This window comes from Amia ocellicauda, chromosome 4 (assembly GCF_036373705.1).
Source record: "Amia ocellicauda isolate fAmiCal2 chromosome 4, fAmiCal2.hap1, whole genome shotgun sequence".
NCBI lineage: Eukaryota > Metazoa > Chordata > Actinopteri > Amiiformes > Amiidae > Amia > Amia ocellicauda.
The window spans coordinates 55,527,930-55,546,563 of NC_089853.1; the positions used below are offsets into that span (position 1 = coordinate 55,527,930).

Sequence of the window (18,634 nt, forward strand, 5' to 3'; positions counted from 1 at the left end):
TTCTGCAATCAGATTATAAAAAGAACAATATTGCAAGTTTCTGTTAGACATTGTGAGACTCAGAGATTGTACCCTGTCCACAGGAAGCGAGTGGCGCTATGTCATACTGTCCACAGTACGTTCCTGTCCAACAAAAGAGATAGAGACTGAACCGTCCAAAGGCTGGCTTTCAAAATATGTGGGATTTGTCGGGGACCCCAATCAAATCAACGTGGGCATCACACGAGCCCAGGAAGGCCTGTGTATTATAGGTAAGGTGTCATGAAGGACAATACGGATGGAGTTCTGTTTCCATGATAGCTGTTTTGAGATTTTGTATTGTGGGTGTTTATACTGCATGTGCCATTACTGTTTTGTTTTCTCCTCTTCAGGGAACCAAATGTTGTTGAACTGCAGTACTGCCTGGAAACATCTGTTGAATCACTACAGAAAAAATAACTGCATTATAAATGCAGAAGACTTCTCCATACATGGAAAGAGATAAACCTAGACTTGCTGTACTACAATCTCCTGCAGAAAGTCAACAGAAAAAGCATTAAAAAGTCATATCACTGGATCTTCAAGATTCTGTTAACGTTAGCAATGGTGGAAATAACAGGTAGAGATAACACTTCAATCCAAAAAGTGATCCTTTGTGTCTGTAGTGTTATCTAAATCACAAACATCCATTTATCTACCATTCTTGTTTATGTTCCTCTCAGACTTTGACTCAAGTCTTCATCAGTTCCTAGCAACAATTCTCTCTTTACTGATTAACTAATTTTACACTTGCTGTTACTTGGTAACAAAACTGATCTTAAAACCTTGCATATTTACACCCAAAACACAGTCACATGAAGCACAATTTAAAAAAGCAGGACCAAAAGAAATGTTGTGTTGCTAGCTATTGATGAAGACACGTGAAAACAAAACACCAGGAATTTTTAAATCGTCAAATGATTTATACTCCAGAATGTGTATGTTGTTTCTAAAACTAAACAAAAAACTCAGGTAAAGTTGAAGAATACATTAATATTAATAATAAGTGAATAAGTATTAATGCAGATATTTTTTATTGGTGCTAAAAAAAATTAAATTTTTTGGAGATTTTGATGATTTTCCTTTCTCATGGAACATTCCAAATCAATTTTGTATGTGGAACACAGTAAATTGCAAACACAAGTTCTTCTCTTTGGTACCAGGATAATACTTTTTAAATCTTCGAATGCATTCCTTTTTTAGAGGTCAGAGTTTTTAATCACTATATTTAAACATATTTTACTCCTTGTGAGTAAATGCTTGTGTCAGGTAAGGCATTATCGTAATGTGCAGTGAAAAGGGAGCCATTAACTTAGATGGATACATCAAACACAAATACTATTACAATAGCTTAGGGATAGCAGTCTCTGTGAAAATGTCTAGTATTGATCAGCAACTATATTGAACTCATCCAAATTAATTCATTTTGGCTCATACAGGGCCTGTGTGTACAGTATCTGCCTTTCTTTTTGTGTCTTGAGAAGTCTATAGCAGACAAAATCAGTTCTCAAAACATCTGCAATTTCCCTTGTCTTGACACTTTCAGGGGATGAGGTAAACATGGCATTGGTTACAAACCTCCCTGTTGTTTCTGATACTTGTCCACAAGGTTACATAAGTAGTGTGCGGAAATTGTACCAAATGGCATGACAGAGGGGCATCATATTAACTAACATATTACAAAGCTCAAGATATCCCAGATGGGTCAAATGGCCTCCCCTCGTTTGTAAACTTTCTTTCTTATCTGAAATAAAGCAGGGCCCCGTTCCTCATACCTGGTTTAACTAATTCAGGCTAACCGTATTCAATGAATCCGATAATTGAAGTAAGGCTATATCCATTCCTCGAAGCTGAATAGAGGCTAAACTTGTCTCATTAACTGGATCCCGACTTAAGAAATCCGTGTGTGTGTGCAGGCTCATGCCGCCTCACAGGGGAGGATTGCGGAGCACAGAAACACTGATCTGTACCAGAAATTACATCAAAACAGAGAGCAACTTGTGCCAGCCTGACTGAGCAATGGAAAGTTTTGAGGAATATAAAAACATTTTTGCAGCTAAATTCAACAGTACTGCTGCTGCCAAGTCCAGAGAGGAAGCATGGCATCGCTTCATTTTAAATATATGTTTTATTACACAGGCTGTATTTACCCCATTATAATAATTTCACACACATCCAATTTAAATCTGCACGCTTGTAGTAATGGAATGTAACATGGACTGAGAGTTTGCTACATCAGAATCGTTTGCTCTTTATTGTTTTGTCATACTTTGCCATTGTTCTTTTTAAAATATAGAATACTTTAGTATTATGTTGTACTAATTAATGTTTGATATAAATGGTCTCTTCGCCTTTTTAGCCAAATTAACCGGAAATTATCCCATCATATTGACCTATGAGATGAACACTATTAGATCACTTCATAAAATAAATATTTAAGCAATGATTTCTGACAAATAAGATTATTTCCTACACCTTCCTCTGACACAATGTTAGACTCTGAGTATTCTTGAGTTGGACAGAGCCTGGCCACATGGGTTCAATACTTGAAATGAGGCAGGTGGAGTCACAGATCACATGGGAATAACTGAGGTCAAGTCATGGATGAGGTTCAGTATTATCAACAATCTGATACCCTACTGTCTAGCACAGGCATTGTATAGGCCTAATCGTTGTTAAAATTGTCATTAACATAATTTGGTCCTGAGGTGCCTTGATGTGGATCTGACTGTGCGCCACTAGCAAATAAGTGCAGCGCTGCATATAGTCTGCGTTTCTGTCAAAGAACAGCTGTGCCTGGTGGTTTGGTGAAAGTAGATTTATTAGGTAAATTATACCTTGCCGACTGAATCTGTAGCGCTCAAATAGGAAAACATAAGAATGATGCAAATTATCTTTGCGATCTCTCGGTACTTGTTCCCTACAAAAAGCTGATCTAATTAAAATTGCTCTTTGATCTCTAAGGGAGGGCGTTGCAATTTCAGAGGGGTGTGTCGAGCACTCATTGGGTTGAAATACAAGCGTTTCTGCACAGATCCGGCTAACTCAGAGTGCACCTGCACTGGAGCAGGTTTGGGATGTGTTGCTTTAGTAACTTACTATAAGCTTGCTTCGAGGAAAGGAAAAAGCCTGACTTCTGTCAAGTTATCCTCAAAGTTATCTGTCTAACTCGGTAAGCCAGCTACGAGGAACGGGGCCCAGATCACTTTGGTGGGGCCAAACAGGGTTATGGTTACAAGGCAACCATAATGAAGCACCAGCCTGGTTCTGAAAGGATAACAGTGTATTAGATAATCTAATCAAGCTTGCCCAAGCATTCATCCCTTTCTGTGTTGGAAAATGTCTCCTCTAGGTTCTGTATCTGCTTTGGCTAAAGATGTCTTGACATTATGTATTCATGCAGAAGAAATTCAGTGTAATGAAAGGAAAGGTATAACTTAATGGAAAAGTTAAGATTCAAGGATAAAGGTAGATCAAGGTTGTTGTTTGTTTTAACAAAAAAGCACATTATGCAGTCTGTTTTAAATCACTGAAAAAATACAAACACATGTAATTATTTCATCCATAATCCTTATTTATTCAGAATTGTGTGAAATGTTTCAGCAATATTGCTGTATATTCCATTTTACATCAATATATACCTTAATTATCTTTAATTAGAGATATCTGCAGTAGAATATGTGAATCATGACAGATCTGAGGCAAACTGTGTTATGAAATATGTGAAGGATGCTTTATGAAGTGGTGGAACGACCTGCCCACCAAAGTCAAAACAGCAGAGTCCTTGACCTCATTCCGGCGCTTACTCAAGACGCATCTCTTCCGACAGCACTTGTAATATTAGTCCTCTATCCCTGCTAGATAGCACTTCAGCTTATTATGCTCCTCGCGTTCTTGATTGTTTTCCTCCTTGCTCCCTTTCCCTTTCCCTTTCCTTAGTCTGTAACCCTACATCTTGACAGCACTTAGCTTTCACCATCCAGGATGTCGGAAGTCTCTTACTGTACTTGTTTCAATTGTAATTGGAATTTGTAAAATGTATTATTTTGAATTGCTATGTTTTAGCTAATTTGAATTTGTAATGATTGATGCCTTGTACTTCACTGTATTTTTTCACTTATGTTGTAAGTCACCCTGGACAAGGGCGTCTGCCAAGAAATAAAAATAATAATAAAATTAAGAATTATTTGTTTTCTTGCTTTCATTGGGCTTTTTATTGGTCACTTTTTTGTAATTGTTTTATTTTTCATGTACGTCTTTGTATTTTTTTAAATATATATAAAGCATGTGAATATACCTTTTCTAAACCAGCTACTGTGTATACTGAGCTAAGAGATTTATAAGAAACTTAATATATAGCAATATATTATATGTAATATGTATCAAACTAAAAGAAAATTTTGTTTTTTTTCTATTGGAGTTTGGAATTTGATTATATATATAAACAATATTTTTTATCAAAAGTGGGTCTGCTTTGTAGCCTTGTAGACTGTTTAATAAACATCCATGTGCATTCACAAATGTCGATTTAGTTAACAGTTTTAGTAACATGAGCTTTCAACTTTGTGTTAATGTTTGGAATATCACACCAATTCAGTAGTGACTCTAGTATAGTGTTAAGTAGAGCTCAGAACAATTTTCATCAACTACACTAAGACAGTGACTTAACCACTATCCATGGACTTACTGGGGACTAAAACAATTAAGCATTTCAGATGTCTGGACTCCAATAATGATTTCATTAGACCCCCAGATCAATTCATGCATTTAATGACTTTGACAAAAGTTAGAAGAAAATGAAAACTAAGTTTGCACTGTTTACAAGAATAAGCTCTGTTGATCATCATGTGAAATGCACTGTATGTAATTCTCCATAATTTACAGTGAGGGAAAAAAGTATTTGATCCCCTGCTGATTTTGTATGTTTGCCCACTGACAAAGAAATTATCAGTCTATAATTTTAATGGTAGGTGTATTTTAACAGTGAGAGACAGAATAACAACAAAAAAATCCAGAAAAACGCATTTCAAAAAAATTATAAATTGATTTGCATGTTAATGAGGGAAATAAGTATTTGACCCCTTCGACTTAGTACTTGGTGGCAAAACCCTTGTTGGCAATCACAGAGGTCAGACTTGTAGTTGGCCACCAGGTTTGCACACATCTCAGGAGGGATTTTGTCCCACTCCTCTTTGCAGATCCTCTCCAAGTAATTAAGGTTTCGAGGCTGACATTTGGCAACTCGAACCTTCAGCTCCCTCCACAGATTTTCTATGGGATTAAGGTCTGGAGACTGGCTAGGCCACTCCTGGACCTTAATGTGCTTCTTCTTGAGCCACTCCTTTGTTGCCTTGGCTGAGTGTTTTGGGTAATTGTCATGCTGGAATACCCATCCACGACCCATTTTCAATGCCCTGGCTGAGGGAAGGAGGTTCTCACCCAAGATTTGACGGTACATGGCCCCGTCCATCGTCCCTTTGATGCGGTGCAGTTGTCCTGTCCCCTTAGCAGAAAAACACCCCCAAAGCATAATGTTTCCACCTCCATGTTTGACGATGGGGATGGTGTTCTTGGGGTCATAGGCAGCATTCCTCCTCCTCCAAACACGGCGAGTTGAGTTGATGCCAAAGAGCTCGATTTTGGTCTCATCTGACCACAACACTTTCACCCAGTTCTCCTCTGAATCATTCAGATGTTCATTGGCAAACTACAGACAGGCCTGTACATGTGCTTTCTTGAGCAGGGGGACCTTGCGGGTGCTGCAGGATTTCAGTCCTTCACGGCAGTGTGTTACCAATTGTTTTCTTGGTGACTATGGTCCCAGCTGCCTTGAGATCATTAACAAGATCCTCCCGTGTAGTTCTGGGCTGATTCCTCACCGTTCTCATGATCATTGAAACTCCACGAGGTGAGATCTTGCATGGAGCCCCAGACCGAGGGAGACTGACAGTTATTTTGTGTTTCTTCTATTTGCGAATAATCGCACCAACTGTTGTCACCTTCTCACCAAGCTGCTTGGCGATGGTCTTGTAGCCCATTCTAGCCTTGTGTAGGTCTACAATCTTGTCCCTGACATCCTTGGACAGCTCTTTGGTCTTGGCCATGGTGGAGAGTTTGGAATCTGATTGATTGATTGTTTCTGTGGACAGGTGTCTTTTATACAGGAAACGAGCTGAGATTAGGAGCACTCCCTTTAAGAGAGTGCTCCTAATCTCAGCTCGTTACCTGTATAAAAGACACCTGGGAGCCAGAAATCTTGCTGATTGATAGGGGATCAAATACTTATTTCACTCATTAACATACAAATCATGATCAAATCAATTTATAACTTTTTTGAAATGCGTTTTTCTGGATTTTGTTGTTATTATTCTGTCTCTCACTGTTAAAATACACCTACCATTAAAATTATAGACTGATCATTTATTTGTCAGTGGGCAAATGCACAAAATCAGCAGGGGATCAAACACTTTTTTCCCTCACTGTAGGTCTAGATTCAATTGCAGTCCCACAGACCCACCCTGTAGTAATGGGATTTGATTAAAGAATATGGCAAGCAAAAAAAAACCCACTGTAAATAGTAAATTGTTAACTGGTAATTAATTGATAATTGGTGGATGTATTGCAGCTTTATTTTTTTAAGGTCATATTCTTAGTTGATTTCTCTGTATCTTTCCTTCTTGATTTAATAAACAAAACATTGCAAAAGGTGTCTTTCTGTGTGTGAGATACTCTTGTGATTTTAGGCCTATTAGAACAATTGCAATGTTCCATCTCCCTTTCACAAAGTTCTAGCAGAAAGGTAATTTTGCTGACACTGAAAACCATGCAACTTACTAAGATTAAAGTTTATTTGCTCACCTTCTAAATTTGTATTGTATTTTGATAGTTTGTGAGAATCTTTTGGAAACATTTTCTTTCATTTTTCATTATTATTTACTGTGTTTTTATCAGACAAAGCTGCTGTTAATTAAGCAAAACTCAACGTCAGCCCCATCTCCATCGTTTTTGTTTGTTCATTTTGTTTTATTTTATCTTAAGAATTATAAATGAGGCATAATACATTAGTGTTTCAACCCCATGTCCAATCTGAGCATTTCAAATTTCATTTGGAAATATATTACATTGATCCATCCAAATCATGTTGGCAGGATTAAGGGCCAGAACAAAACAAAATATTTCACCTACCCATGAATCACAAAATAGGGCTACAAATCTGTATCAGTAATTCATAATTAATATCATATATTAAATGTTCTACTTTCTACTATTTATGAATCAAAATGCCATATGGTGTAACTTTGTAATTTTTTATTAGAAGGTGGGTAAAACTGTGCTAACTGTAAAACTCTGCAGATTAAAAGGTCTGAAACACTGTTTTCTAGTTCAGTAATGTAATAGTGTGGTTTTCTACACAAAGAAAATATGAATTAGTAATTATAAGAGTAGGTTAGTTAATACAGTTGTAGAACTGGTATATAGGAAGCATCAAAAATGTAGGTAACTGAATGTATAAACTGAATGTAGGAGGATTTACTGGTGTATTTGGGATTAACTTTCTCTGTGGCCAAATACCTTAATGAAATGCTTTATGGTTGCTCTGGTTGAGCAACCTGCTAACACACAACGTTGCCCCAAGTTGTAGCAACATAATTTATAGAACGTTGTGGCAATGTTATGTGTTAGCTTGGAAGTGGGTTGAAATGACATGTGTGTAAGAAGACAGCCAGAACTTTGTTTTGATACTAAACATCACCGGCATGACACACAACTATTATGCTTAAGTGACTGAATTTAAAATAATAATCGCTAGCTTGTTTAATGGATTTAGGTCACATACAAGCATCACTGACACAAGTGAGGTGAAATAAATTAAGCCATGAGGTGAAATAAATTATGAATAACATCTGCAGCATTCCTCTACCTTGCACCTTCTTGTCCTCCTCCTTGTCTCCTCTTGCTCTTTTCTGCACCTGACGGGTACTTTTTTAAAATATGCCATTTCTCTCTCCACTTCGTAGCACTGGCGCATCAGCAGCACCGCTGTAACCTGTAACTCGTGCTACATCAGTCACTCCACTCGCAGCCGGCACATTGTGCGCAGTGCACAAGCACTTGGTCGGACCTTTTTATTTTTTTAATATTATTTATGTCATTTGTTAGGGGACCCTTGATATTCTGGGGCCCTAGGCGACCGCCTAGTCTGCCTGTACCTCGGGCCGGCCCTGAGGGTAAACTTTTCAAAGAATGGTGTTCCATCCCTCCAGTAGAGTCCAGAGACTCGTAGAATCTGTGCCAAGAGCTTTGAAGCTGTTCTGGGGGCTTGTGGTGACCCAACACCTCACTGAGACACGTTATGTTGGTTTTTCCTTTAATTTGTCACCTGCCTGTATATGTCACCGCCTATGGGTGCTAGGGGTGACCACGCAAATGTGACAACTCCACTCGTTTCAATCGAGTGAGGAACTCTTTACACCCATTAATATTTTTCTCAGGCAGGCTCAAAAGGACCGCAAGGCACCACAACACGGATGGTAAGGAAAGGACAACAATTTATTTTCACTCTTGTTTAAACTGTTCAGTTTAAAGCACACACAGGATATATAAATATATTAATACTAAAACTAACTAAAATTCCATTAAGTAGATCTGGGCACCCTAAAGTCCTAAAACCTTAACAAATAAAAATAACAAAGGAATAAATAAAGATAATAAAAATACCAAGCTAAAAGATATACTAATTGAACTCCCAATCTTGCTAAAACATCCAATTTATTGATAACGGGGCACCGCACACAAACCACTCAGGTGTTGAATCAGTGGACCCTTCGCCCTTCTAGTAGCTGCCTGGAAAGACAAAAATGGGTAAGTCCTGCAGAAGGGAGATCAGTAAGCTAAGTCCTGTGCAAAGCAATCAAATAGAAATAGATCTCTGTGCAAATAAATCAGTTTAGGTATGTCTTTGTGCAAAGATCGCAATGAGTCTTTAACAATGTCTGACTTTTTCTTTCTCACTGCCAGGGGGGAGAAGACAGTCTCTACAGCCAGAGGGAATGGTATCAGTATTATTATTATTATTATAATTTCTTGGCAGACGCCCTTATCCAGGGCAACTTACAACATAAGTGCAATACAAGGTGCAAGAATACAGTTAAGTACAAGGCATCAACCATTACAAATTCAAATTTACATTAAACAGAGCAATTCAAAATACATTTTACAAATTCCAAATTACAGTTTACACAAGTACAGTAAGTGAGGTCCTACATCCTGGACGGTGAAAGCTAAGTGCTTTCAAGATGTAGGGTCACAGTCAGGGGTTATGGGAAAGGGAGCAAGGAGGAAAACAAATCAAGAATGCAAGAAGCATAATAAAAAACTGAAGTGCTATCTAGCAGGGATAAAATGACTAATATTATAAGTATTATAATTATAATTATAATGAAAAGATGTGTCTTGAGTAAGCGCCGGAATGAGGTCAAGGACTCTGCTGTTTTGACTTCGGTGGGCAGGTCGTTCCACCATTTAGGGGCCAGGGATGAGAAGGAGTGGCTCTGGAGGAAGGAGAGTGGAGAGGAGGCAGAGTTAGTCTTCTGGCACCGAAAGACCGCAGTGGTCTGGAGGGGATGTATGGAGAGACGAGTGTCTGAAGGTAGCTTGGTGCAGTGTGGTCGAGACAGCGGTAGGTGAGGGTCAATGTCTTGAACTGAATGCGTGCCGGTATCGGGAGCCAGTGGAGGGAGCGGAGCAGTGGAGTAGCGTGTGCGAACCGTGGCAGAGAGAATACCAGACGAGCCGCAGAGTTCTGGATGAGCTGGAGTGGGCTGGTTGTAGATGCAGGCAGGCTGGCCAGGAGGGAGTTGCAGTAGTCCAGGCGGGAGAGGACCAGGGACAGGACGAGCAGCTGAGTCGAGTAGTCGGTAAGGAAGGGACGGATCCGGCGTATATTGTTCAGGAAGAATCAACAGGTGCGTGTCAGTGTGGTGATGTGCTGGGTGTAGGAGAGCGCAGGATCACGGGTGACTCCTTGATTTCTAGCGGAAGAAGGAGAGAGTGTGGTGGATTCCAAGGGGATCGAGATAGGGAGGTCAGCAGAAGGTGAGGAAGAGTGGGGGAAAAAGAGGAGATCTGATTTGGAGAGGTTGAGCTTGAGGTGGTGCGAGTGCATCCAGGCAGAAATAGCAGACAAGCAGGAAGAGATGCGAGAGGGGATGAGAGGGTCAGCAGAGGGAAAAGACAGGAAGATCTGGGCATCATCAGCGTAGAAGTGGTAGGAGAAACCATGGGAAGCAATGAGGGGGCCCAGGGAGCGAGTGTAGAGAGAACAGGAGCGGGCCCAGGACGGAGCCTTGGGGAACGCCTGTGAGGAGAGGTTTGGGGGTGGATGAGGAGCCTCGCCTATTAGTATTAGTAACACAAGATGCACGATAAAATGTTGTGAAGTGCTATCTAACGTGGAGTAAAAGGACTAATATTACAAGTACTGTCTGAAAAGATATACAAAGACAATGCCTTCTCCAGACCATGGAGAAATGGATGAGGATAATGATCACTTTAAATAAAGCTTTCTTCTCTCAAACTGTGTTTACACTTATTTCATTTAATGCTGCAATGTATTTATAAACTAAGATTCCAATACTCAGCCTTTCCAGGAGCTTTTGAAGTGCTGGATTCTCCGGTCCTGTCCAGTTTCCTTTTAGCAATTTGAAATCCACAGTATAGGAAATCTTTCAAAAGCTGGGTCTCTACCATCACCCTCTGCCTTCCCCTCTTTCCTTGGTCATTGCAGGTTGCTGCTGCTGCTGCTGCTGCTGCTGCAGCCAATCATAGGCTGAGTTACTGTCCACGCTCCTGTTCTTTCAGTAATCTGCAATAAACTCAACTCAAAATGTCCAAGAAAAGAAAAAATCGACAAGGAAGGTAGAGTGTTTCAGGAAAGGTGGGAGTGGGAATATCCATTTGTGGAGCAGAGTTTAAAACCAGCATGCCTTGTTTGTAAGGAGAGTTTAGCCGGGATTAAATAATTCAATATACGGCGGCACTACGAGACTAAACACAAAGAGAAGTACTGGGTGTTTGGAGAGAGAGCAGAGGCTACACAAAGTGGCTGAATTAAAAACATAAACTGCAGCAAACCATGTGTAGCAGGTGGCTACAGTTTAAGACTAATAGGGTTTCTCAGTTTGATGCATTGCTCCCTAATTTCAACCGGTGTCCTAATTGACTAATTGTCAAGTTGTTGCTAAACTTGCTGTTATTTTAAGCAAGAGACGCTATACACGGGGCCTCTAGCAGTGCAGGTTTGTGCTGTTGTTGGTAAGCCTGGCTGCATCGCCTAAGTATTGTATTATATTCTGTTAAATCACATCTATATACTAGGATCGTAATGTTGTCTATTTATAGGGCAAGACTGGGTGGCGCATTTCGCATCCTGGCTGTGGTTGCCCGAGGTCAATGTTTTATTCTCTTTAGTGATGTTAAGCAGTTGCATTTGAGATCTGAATGTATTCAATTGTTAATTGCATGTGTTTTTATTCTAGCGAGCATCAGTCGCTGTTTTCATACTATTGGGTTGTTTCTGTTATTGGTTTTGTTTTTTACTTTGCACTATTTCGTTGTTCTTTTGTATTTTTACTGGTGTTTGGTTCACGTATGGTTTTATTTTATGGTCTTATATTGTGATTAGTTTGTTCTGTTTAAACTCCTATTTTCAATTATTCTTTTGGTTTGATGAAGATTGCTGCTTGCTGTGCAATTACAAAGGAGAACTTGCTTTACTCTTAACAAGACCTTTGGAGATGGACGCAGTGTGCACACGTTCTCTGTGTGTTGGGGTAAAATTGCTTTCCAGTAAGATACTAGTTAAAACTTGCTCTTATAAGGGTTTCCTTGTTCTTATTTGGATTTCTCTGCCCTGCCGTGGACATTCCTTAGGTAACGAACTGAAAATATATATATCACGTTTTTATCAGTATAGTGTGTGCTGTGTCCTTGGTACCAGTGCTTCCATATCTGGATGAAATATTGTTTCCCCAATTAGAAAGAATACCTTATCAATTATTGCTTCCCATGTCTCGGAACTGCCCCAGGACATATGCCAAGAAAATATCCAGGTTCGGGACGGCCCCGAACCTCCTTTGAAATATTGCTTGTAGATGTATAAAAGGCTGTGTGAAACGTTCAATAAACGAAGATAAACAAACAGACATTGTGTCAGTGACTTTACTTCCCGGGCCTGTCTCCTGCTGAGAGTCTAAACTGTTACTGGAAGCGCTCACTGGGGTGCCTGATTCACTGGGACCCGAAGGGTTGCTTCAACTGAAGCGTTGTACCTTAACAATGTGTGAAGCGCAAACCCGCGTGGACAGCTGTGTCACTGATGAAGCTCAGCAAATCCGCCCAGACATCACGACTGAATGACACTCTGTACTGATGATAGCTTCACATTACACTGGACATTGACAAGCTAACTAGGTCAGATGTGTGTTTTGAATAATCATAAAAGTATACATCTAACTATGAGTGTTACCAATTTTTCAATTGACAGTGAATTATAAATAGGGATGAGCAAATATTTATGCGGCCTTCAAATAAAATTTGAAATGATCATATGGCCCGTGGTGAAATTGAATTTGACACCCCTGATCTACAAGCAGCTTGATGTTCCTGTGACAACAGTTGCAAATATTATTAAGAAGTTCAAGGTCCATGGAACTGTAGCCAAAATCAACCCCAGATTGAACAGAAGAATAGTGCGAATGACAGAAAAAGAACCAAGCATAACTGCCAAAGAGATACAAGCTGAACTCCAAGGTGAAGGTACGTCAGTTTCTGATCGTACCATCCCTGGCTTTTTGACCAAAAGTAGCCTCCATGGAAGAAGATCCAGGAGGACTCCACTTTTGAAAGAAAAACATAAAAAAGCCAGACTGGAATTTGCTAAAATGCATATTGACAAGCCACAATCCTTCTGGGAGAATGTCCTTTGGACAGATGAGTCAAAACTGGAGCTTTTTGGCAAGTCACATCAGCTCTATGTTGGCAGATGAAAAAATGAAGCTTTCAAAGAAAATAACAGCATACCTACAGTAAAACATGGAGGAGGCTCAGTTTTGCTTTGGGGCTGCTTTACTGCGCCTGTGCAGGGCACAATGAAATCTCAATACTATCAAGGCATTCTGGAGCGAAACGTACTGCCCAGTGTCAGAAAGCTTTGTCTCAGTCGCAGGTCATGGGTCCTCCAACAGGATAATGACCCAAAACACACAGCTAAAAGCATCCAAGAATGGATAAGAACAAAACATTGGACTGTTCTGAAGTGGCCTTCTTTGATTCCTGATCTGAATCCTATTGAACATCTATGGAAAGAGCTGAAACTTGTAGGCAACCATCAAACCTGAGACAGCTGGAGCAGTTTGCTCAGGAAGAGTGGGCCAAACTACCTGTTAACAGGTGCAGAAGTCTCATTGAGAAGACATACAGAAAACGTTTGATTGCAGTGATTGCCTTCATTCATGGTCCCATCATTTTTGTCCATGCCATTTTCATTTGTTTTATTATTTACAATATTATGTTGAAAACCAAAATCAAAAGGAAAGTCTGATTTCTGTTCAATATGGAATAAACAATGGTGGATGCCAATTACTTTTGTCAGTTTCAAGTTATTTCAGACGAAACTGTGCATTCTTTGTTTTTTGTGGAGGGGTACCAACAAATTTTAGCACATCTGTATATATACACATACATAAACTGTTGCAATTATTATACATGTATTATCAATTTATTTTTTATGTAATTTGTTTTACATTTTGGTGTCAGTTACTTAGCTCATAAGCCAAGTGCAGATGAGGTTTAGAAGGTGGCGTATCTCTCACAGCTCTGTATTGGCAGTCCCTGCTGGCTGGCTGAGAGCCGCGGCATAGCTGTATTCGGCCTACTAGTGCTGCTGGGCTGGTTGTGCAGGATGGTGTACTGGTCCAGTCCTGGCTCTGCTGGATTGGGCTGGTTGTATAGGGTGGTGTGCTGTGCCGGTCCTAGGTCTGCTGGGCTGGGCTGGTTGTGAAAGGTGTTGTTTTGGGTGTGAGGTAGTGGGCCAGGTGAACTTTCATAAGCAGAGTGCACCCTCTGGAGATCTCTGCATTAATTTTGTTGACTAATTGTGGGTGGAAATCCTTTCTTTACAGCAGGGTCGAAATTATAATTTCAGTATTGAGGAATTCCTGTGTAGCTATTTTGGCTACTCTAACTACTGATTTGGCCATGTTGTCTTGCTGGGCCCACAGATCATTGGTTCCCGTGTGTATGATGATGTGGCTGGGGGAGCCGATAGTGGCGCTGACAGCTCTTGCAGGGCCCTACCCATTGTCGGGCATCATATTTTTGAAACCTTGCATCTGGGGAAGAGACGCTACTCACTGATGAACTTCCCATTTGAGTCCATCAGCAGGACTACTTCAGCGTGGTGGTGTTGTCTGTTTGAAGGGGTTGGTGCTGTTTCTGGCTCTGGTTCAGTGTCAGACTGTCTCCTCGTTCTGTGTGAGGTCTGTGCTTGGTGTTGGTGTATATGGTTTGGGTGTGGCGTTGTGTCTAGCTGGGGTGATGGGTGTTTATATCTTTGTTTCTCTGCAGTACTCAGTTGTTACTTGGTTGACTGTCCTCCCTGTGCTGCTGTGGGGGATGGAGCTCCCTGTGCTGCTGTGGGGGGCTGTGTGTCTCCTTCGGTTGGTGCATCTCCTCTCGTATTCCTGCTACCTCCCTCTGTAGAGCCTCCCTATCCCGTTGCAGCTCTGTCACCTCTTCTTTCAGTTCTCTGATCGAGACTTTGTATTAATTTTTGACTTGGATGAGCTGGTCTCTGAACTGCTGTAAAGGGGGGTCATTGTCTGGGAGTATGGTCAGCACCAGTCGTCGGAGTTCCACCAACTCCCCCTCCAGCAGAGCAAGGCTCTCCCTAATCTGTGAGAACGAGCTATGGTTAGGGTAGGGGCCTCTCTGCTGCTCAATGTATCAATTTTTCAAACAGACCAACTGCCACTTACACTCTACTCTGAGTTTGAATTTGAACTGTATTTACCGTGCAGTATTTCTTAATTTCGATTATTTATATAATATGTAAACCTTTTAATTTGAGTGGCTTACCTTGTTCTGGTTTTCTATAGCTGACAGGCTACTCTGGTCTACTTTTTATTTAATTTATTTTCTTCTTACTTTTTTATTTTCTTATTTCTCCCTTTCCTATTTTCTGCTTTCTGCTTTCTTTCCTTCTTTTCATGTTTACCTTTTTCTACTCTTCTCATTTATTTTTATTATTAATTAAAAAATTTGTAACAATTGTTTTTAAAGTTTAAATAACTTTTACTATTTTCTTTTTTTGTTTAGCTGTTATGTTCCTCTTGCTTTTAAATATATTATTTTATTCAATTATCAGGTTTTTTTATTTCATTCTGATGTAAAAAAATAAACTGGTTGATTTAGGAGCTTAAGTTAAGCATGGCTGTTCATGAGAACACAATCTCTCCTCAATATCTATATCTTTGTCCATCCTGTCGATCAGGCCGTCAGTTGCAGCATCACAGACAAGCCTGTAGGCAGTAGGGCTCCTGCTTCCATTCCTCAGGGGAGATCCTGATGAGGACAGGATGCATGTGTAACACAGTAATTAACCTTTTAAGGGTAACCAATGGTCCTAATAGAGGTATCAAATCTTTATTTGAATCTTAGGTTCGAAGGAGGCTGGTTATCTAGTCCCGTTGTACCCTATGGGTTCAATTCTCAAGGAAAAAAAAATTGAATAGTTAGAAAGCAATTCAAATGAACAACAGGACTCATGTGATCAGTTGGCCAAAATTGTCCATGTATTTCAATAAAATAAAATATTTGTACAATATGCAATAGCAATAGGATTGAGATCTAAATAAAATTTTAAAAAAAGCACTTTATTCAACTATTCCTACCTCCTGCCAGGCTGGAGCAGTGTTGTTTTTTCAAGGTTTGTCCAGGCTCATAAAGCAGGAATGACACTGAAGACAGCTGAAGTTGGCCGAAGTTGTAGTAGTCCAACTTCTGGAGTCTTCTTAAATCTCAAAACAAAACCAGCCTGTACAACATTGTACAGGACAATTTATTTAATGCAGATCACTAACCGGTTAATACATCAATCCATATCAAATAAATCACATTCATTGTGTTACTCTTATTCAGAACAAAAGACTACAATCTTTCCACAACTTATCTAAAAGTTAACTTTTTTTTATTTATTTTTCATTATATGCACACACATCTATATATGTATATTCCTGAAGGCATAAAACGTATGTGGTATGCATTCTAAAAAAAACAAAATTATAGAAAATGCATTCTGCATTATTTTAAGCAAAAAACTAAAACAAAAAAAATAACAGCAATCTGCACTCTGCAAAAAAACGACCAATACACAAATAATATCGTTTGCAATTATTCTTTTTTTTTCTTTTACAAAAAAACTGTATCTGTATCTAATTACATGGTACTGTGTGCATTTCACATACATTCTTAAATAAAAAAATCAAGGAAAAAAATAAAATACAAGTCTTCCCTTATTTCTCTTCATTTACTTATATATTTTATAATATCCTGAATGGTTTTAATATTTAATCTTCTCATTGCTAGCGTATACTATATACAGAGAAAAACACATGCGGTAAACATAACTCACCAGGATTCTCTATTTTCTTTGTTCATCAGACAAAAAACCACTCGAACTTGGCTCCAGTTTCAGTATCCCCGATCTCTCTGGTACTCTATTTCTCTATAATCTTGAATACTTATTCAATATTTTTAAAATAAAAAGAAAATATTGAAATCTCTAGGCCGCCGCCTTGTCTTTTCTGCTCACCACACGCTAAGGAATCGGAAGTGAAGTACTAGACGTTTTTTTCCTGTAAGGGACCATCAATAAAGTACGGACTGCAATGAAAACTCTGGTTACTTAGGGATCGTCTCACAAGCACAAAATAACCAGGGTTACACATGCTCTTCGAAGCACAATGTGCTCCAAGGGGAAGTTTAGCCCGTCAGGAGCTCCATCACCCAGTTTATAAACCGAGTGTCAAGATATTGACAGCTACTCAATTCACCGTGTCAACTTCGACCACTCGATTGACGGCCCGGCGTGTGACCCTCTCTTCCGCAATACTGACTTCCTTGTCGAGGTATCACCTGCTAGCAGGAAGCTCTCTACCAATTTTCATACGATTCTGTTGACACGCGACATTGACCTTGGTCGACCTTGACATCATCAATTGTCCGTCTGTGGAGGCTTGGCTGACTCCTTTGATCGCGAGAACACTGGCGAGATAGTGTGATCACCTCTGAGGTACTGGGAGAGCTGCCTTTACCTCAGGATCTTGTGTCCTTCCTGGAAGGTCTCCGTGAGGAGGACATAGGAACCGACCTCCTCTTACCAGCTAGAAGGGCCCTGTGTTACGTGCCAAAGCAAGCTGCCCTCTCACGATCGTCACGACCGCTGTACACATTGTCTGGGCATGGAGCATGCCCTCAATGCCTTGCAGGACAACTCACTGCGATTGCCCTCACTGCGCGGCTTTCACGGACACCACCCGCTGCAAGAGGACGAGGACCTCCCCTTCCTCTTCCAGAATGAGCGGAAGTGGGAGCAGGGGATCAGCCAGCCGCTCCTCATCTGTGTCAACAAGGCGCTGAGCCTTTGAGGCAGCTAACACCACCTCGAGCACCCTCTCCCTCTTCCTCCTCCACCAGCCCTAAGCCTTCCCCCACGAGAAGATCGCCCTCTGCCACCCCATCGCCTACACTTGAGCAGTCTCAGGAGAGACACCTGCGTTCTTCAAGGATAAGATCTCCACACAGGTGCTCGCACTCATGCTCATACTCCCCCAGACACACTCCCCTGATTGCCACTCCACCCCACCGGCCTGAAGACCGGGAGCATTGTCCTTCTAGAGGGACAAGGAGGCTGAATTTAAGGCAACGTTACTTCATCAGATGACGAAGACAATGTCCAAGCAGCAGCGGATGCTGGACACAATGTGGGCGGAGAGACGAGCACGACCCAGACAGGAGGCCCCACCTTTGCCTAATCTACCACCACCACCACCACCAGAGGAGACACTGTCATTTACAGCATCGCACTCTGACGTGTCGGACCCACCCACGTTCGCTGGGGATACGGAGGAGATGGGCTCACTACCACAGCTTTTCACAGGGCTGAAGGCAGATTTCCATGCTCTCATGAGGAGAGCAGCAGAGGTGGTGGAGGTCCCGTGGTCCACCAAGGAGGAGGTGCCACGCAACCGGCTTATGAGGGAAGCCACATCCGAACCCTCAGAAGCCCTCCCCCTCTTCCAGGACTATGTGGACACTGTCCAGTCCACATAGTCACACCCAGCCACAGCACCTGCAACCTTCAAGAGTGATGGCGGGAAAGTGTCAATGCATACTTTTTGTTGTTGTTGCACATGACTGTGGGAGTCATTTGAAGTGTGCATTTTTATTATTGCCCATATTATAATGAAAAATGCATAATTGTATATGACCGACAGGAAACTAATAAACTGAATCCTATTTGTGGATTTGTCTTGCTTTTATTTAATATCTGTTTTGT

The 18,634-nt window shown here is 40.7% G+C and overlaps 1 protein-coding gene and 1 long non-coding RNA gene across 3 annotated transcripts in view; one reads left to right on the forward strand and one right to left on the reverse strand.

The window, feature by feature from the left end:
• LOC136748783 (3'-5' exoribonuclease HELZ2) overlaps nucleotides 1-4,210 on the forward strand; it is a 43,687-nt gene extending 39,477 nt beyond the window's left edge. For both annotated transcript variants that reach the window (XM_066702829.1, XM_066702830.1), the window contains exons 19-20: nucleotides 84-251; nucleotides 372-4,210. In XM_066702829.1, the coding sequence (XP_066558926.1) occupies nucleotides 84-251; nucleotides 372-484 (281 nt within the window). In that variant the 3' untranslated portion in view covers nucleotides 485-4,210. The remainder of the gene's footprint in view (nucleotides 1-83; nucleotides 252-371) is intronic.
• Nucleotides 4,211-8,554: 4,344 nt separating this feature from the next.
• On the reverse strand, nucleotides 8,555-17,737 carry LOC136748784 (uncharacterized). The gene is made up of 3 exons (XR_010816622.1): nucleotides 16,709-17,737; nucleotides 15,969-16,111; nucleotides 8,555-15,639 (listed from the first exon to the last, which is right to left on the reverse strand). It is a non-coding gene; the product is annotated as an uncharacterized LOC136748784 (long non-coding RNA).
• Nucleotides 17,738-18,634: the final 897 nt, after the last annotated feature.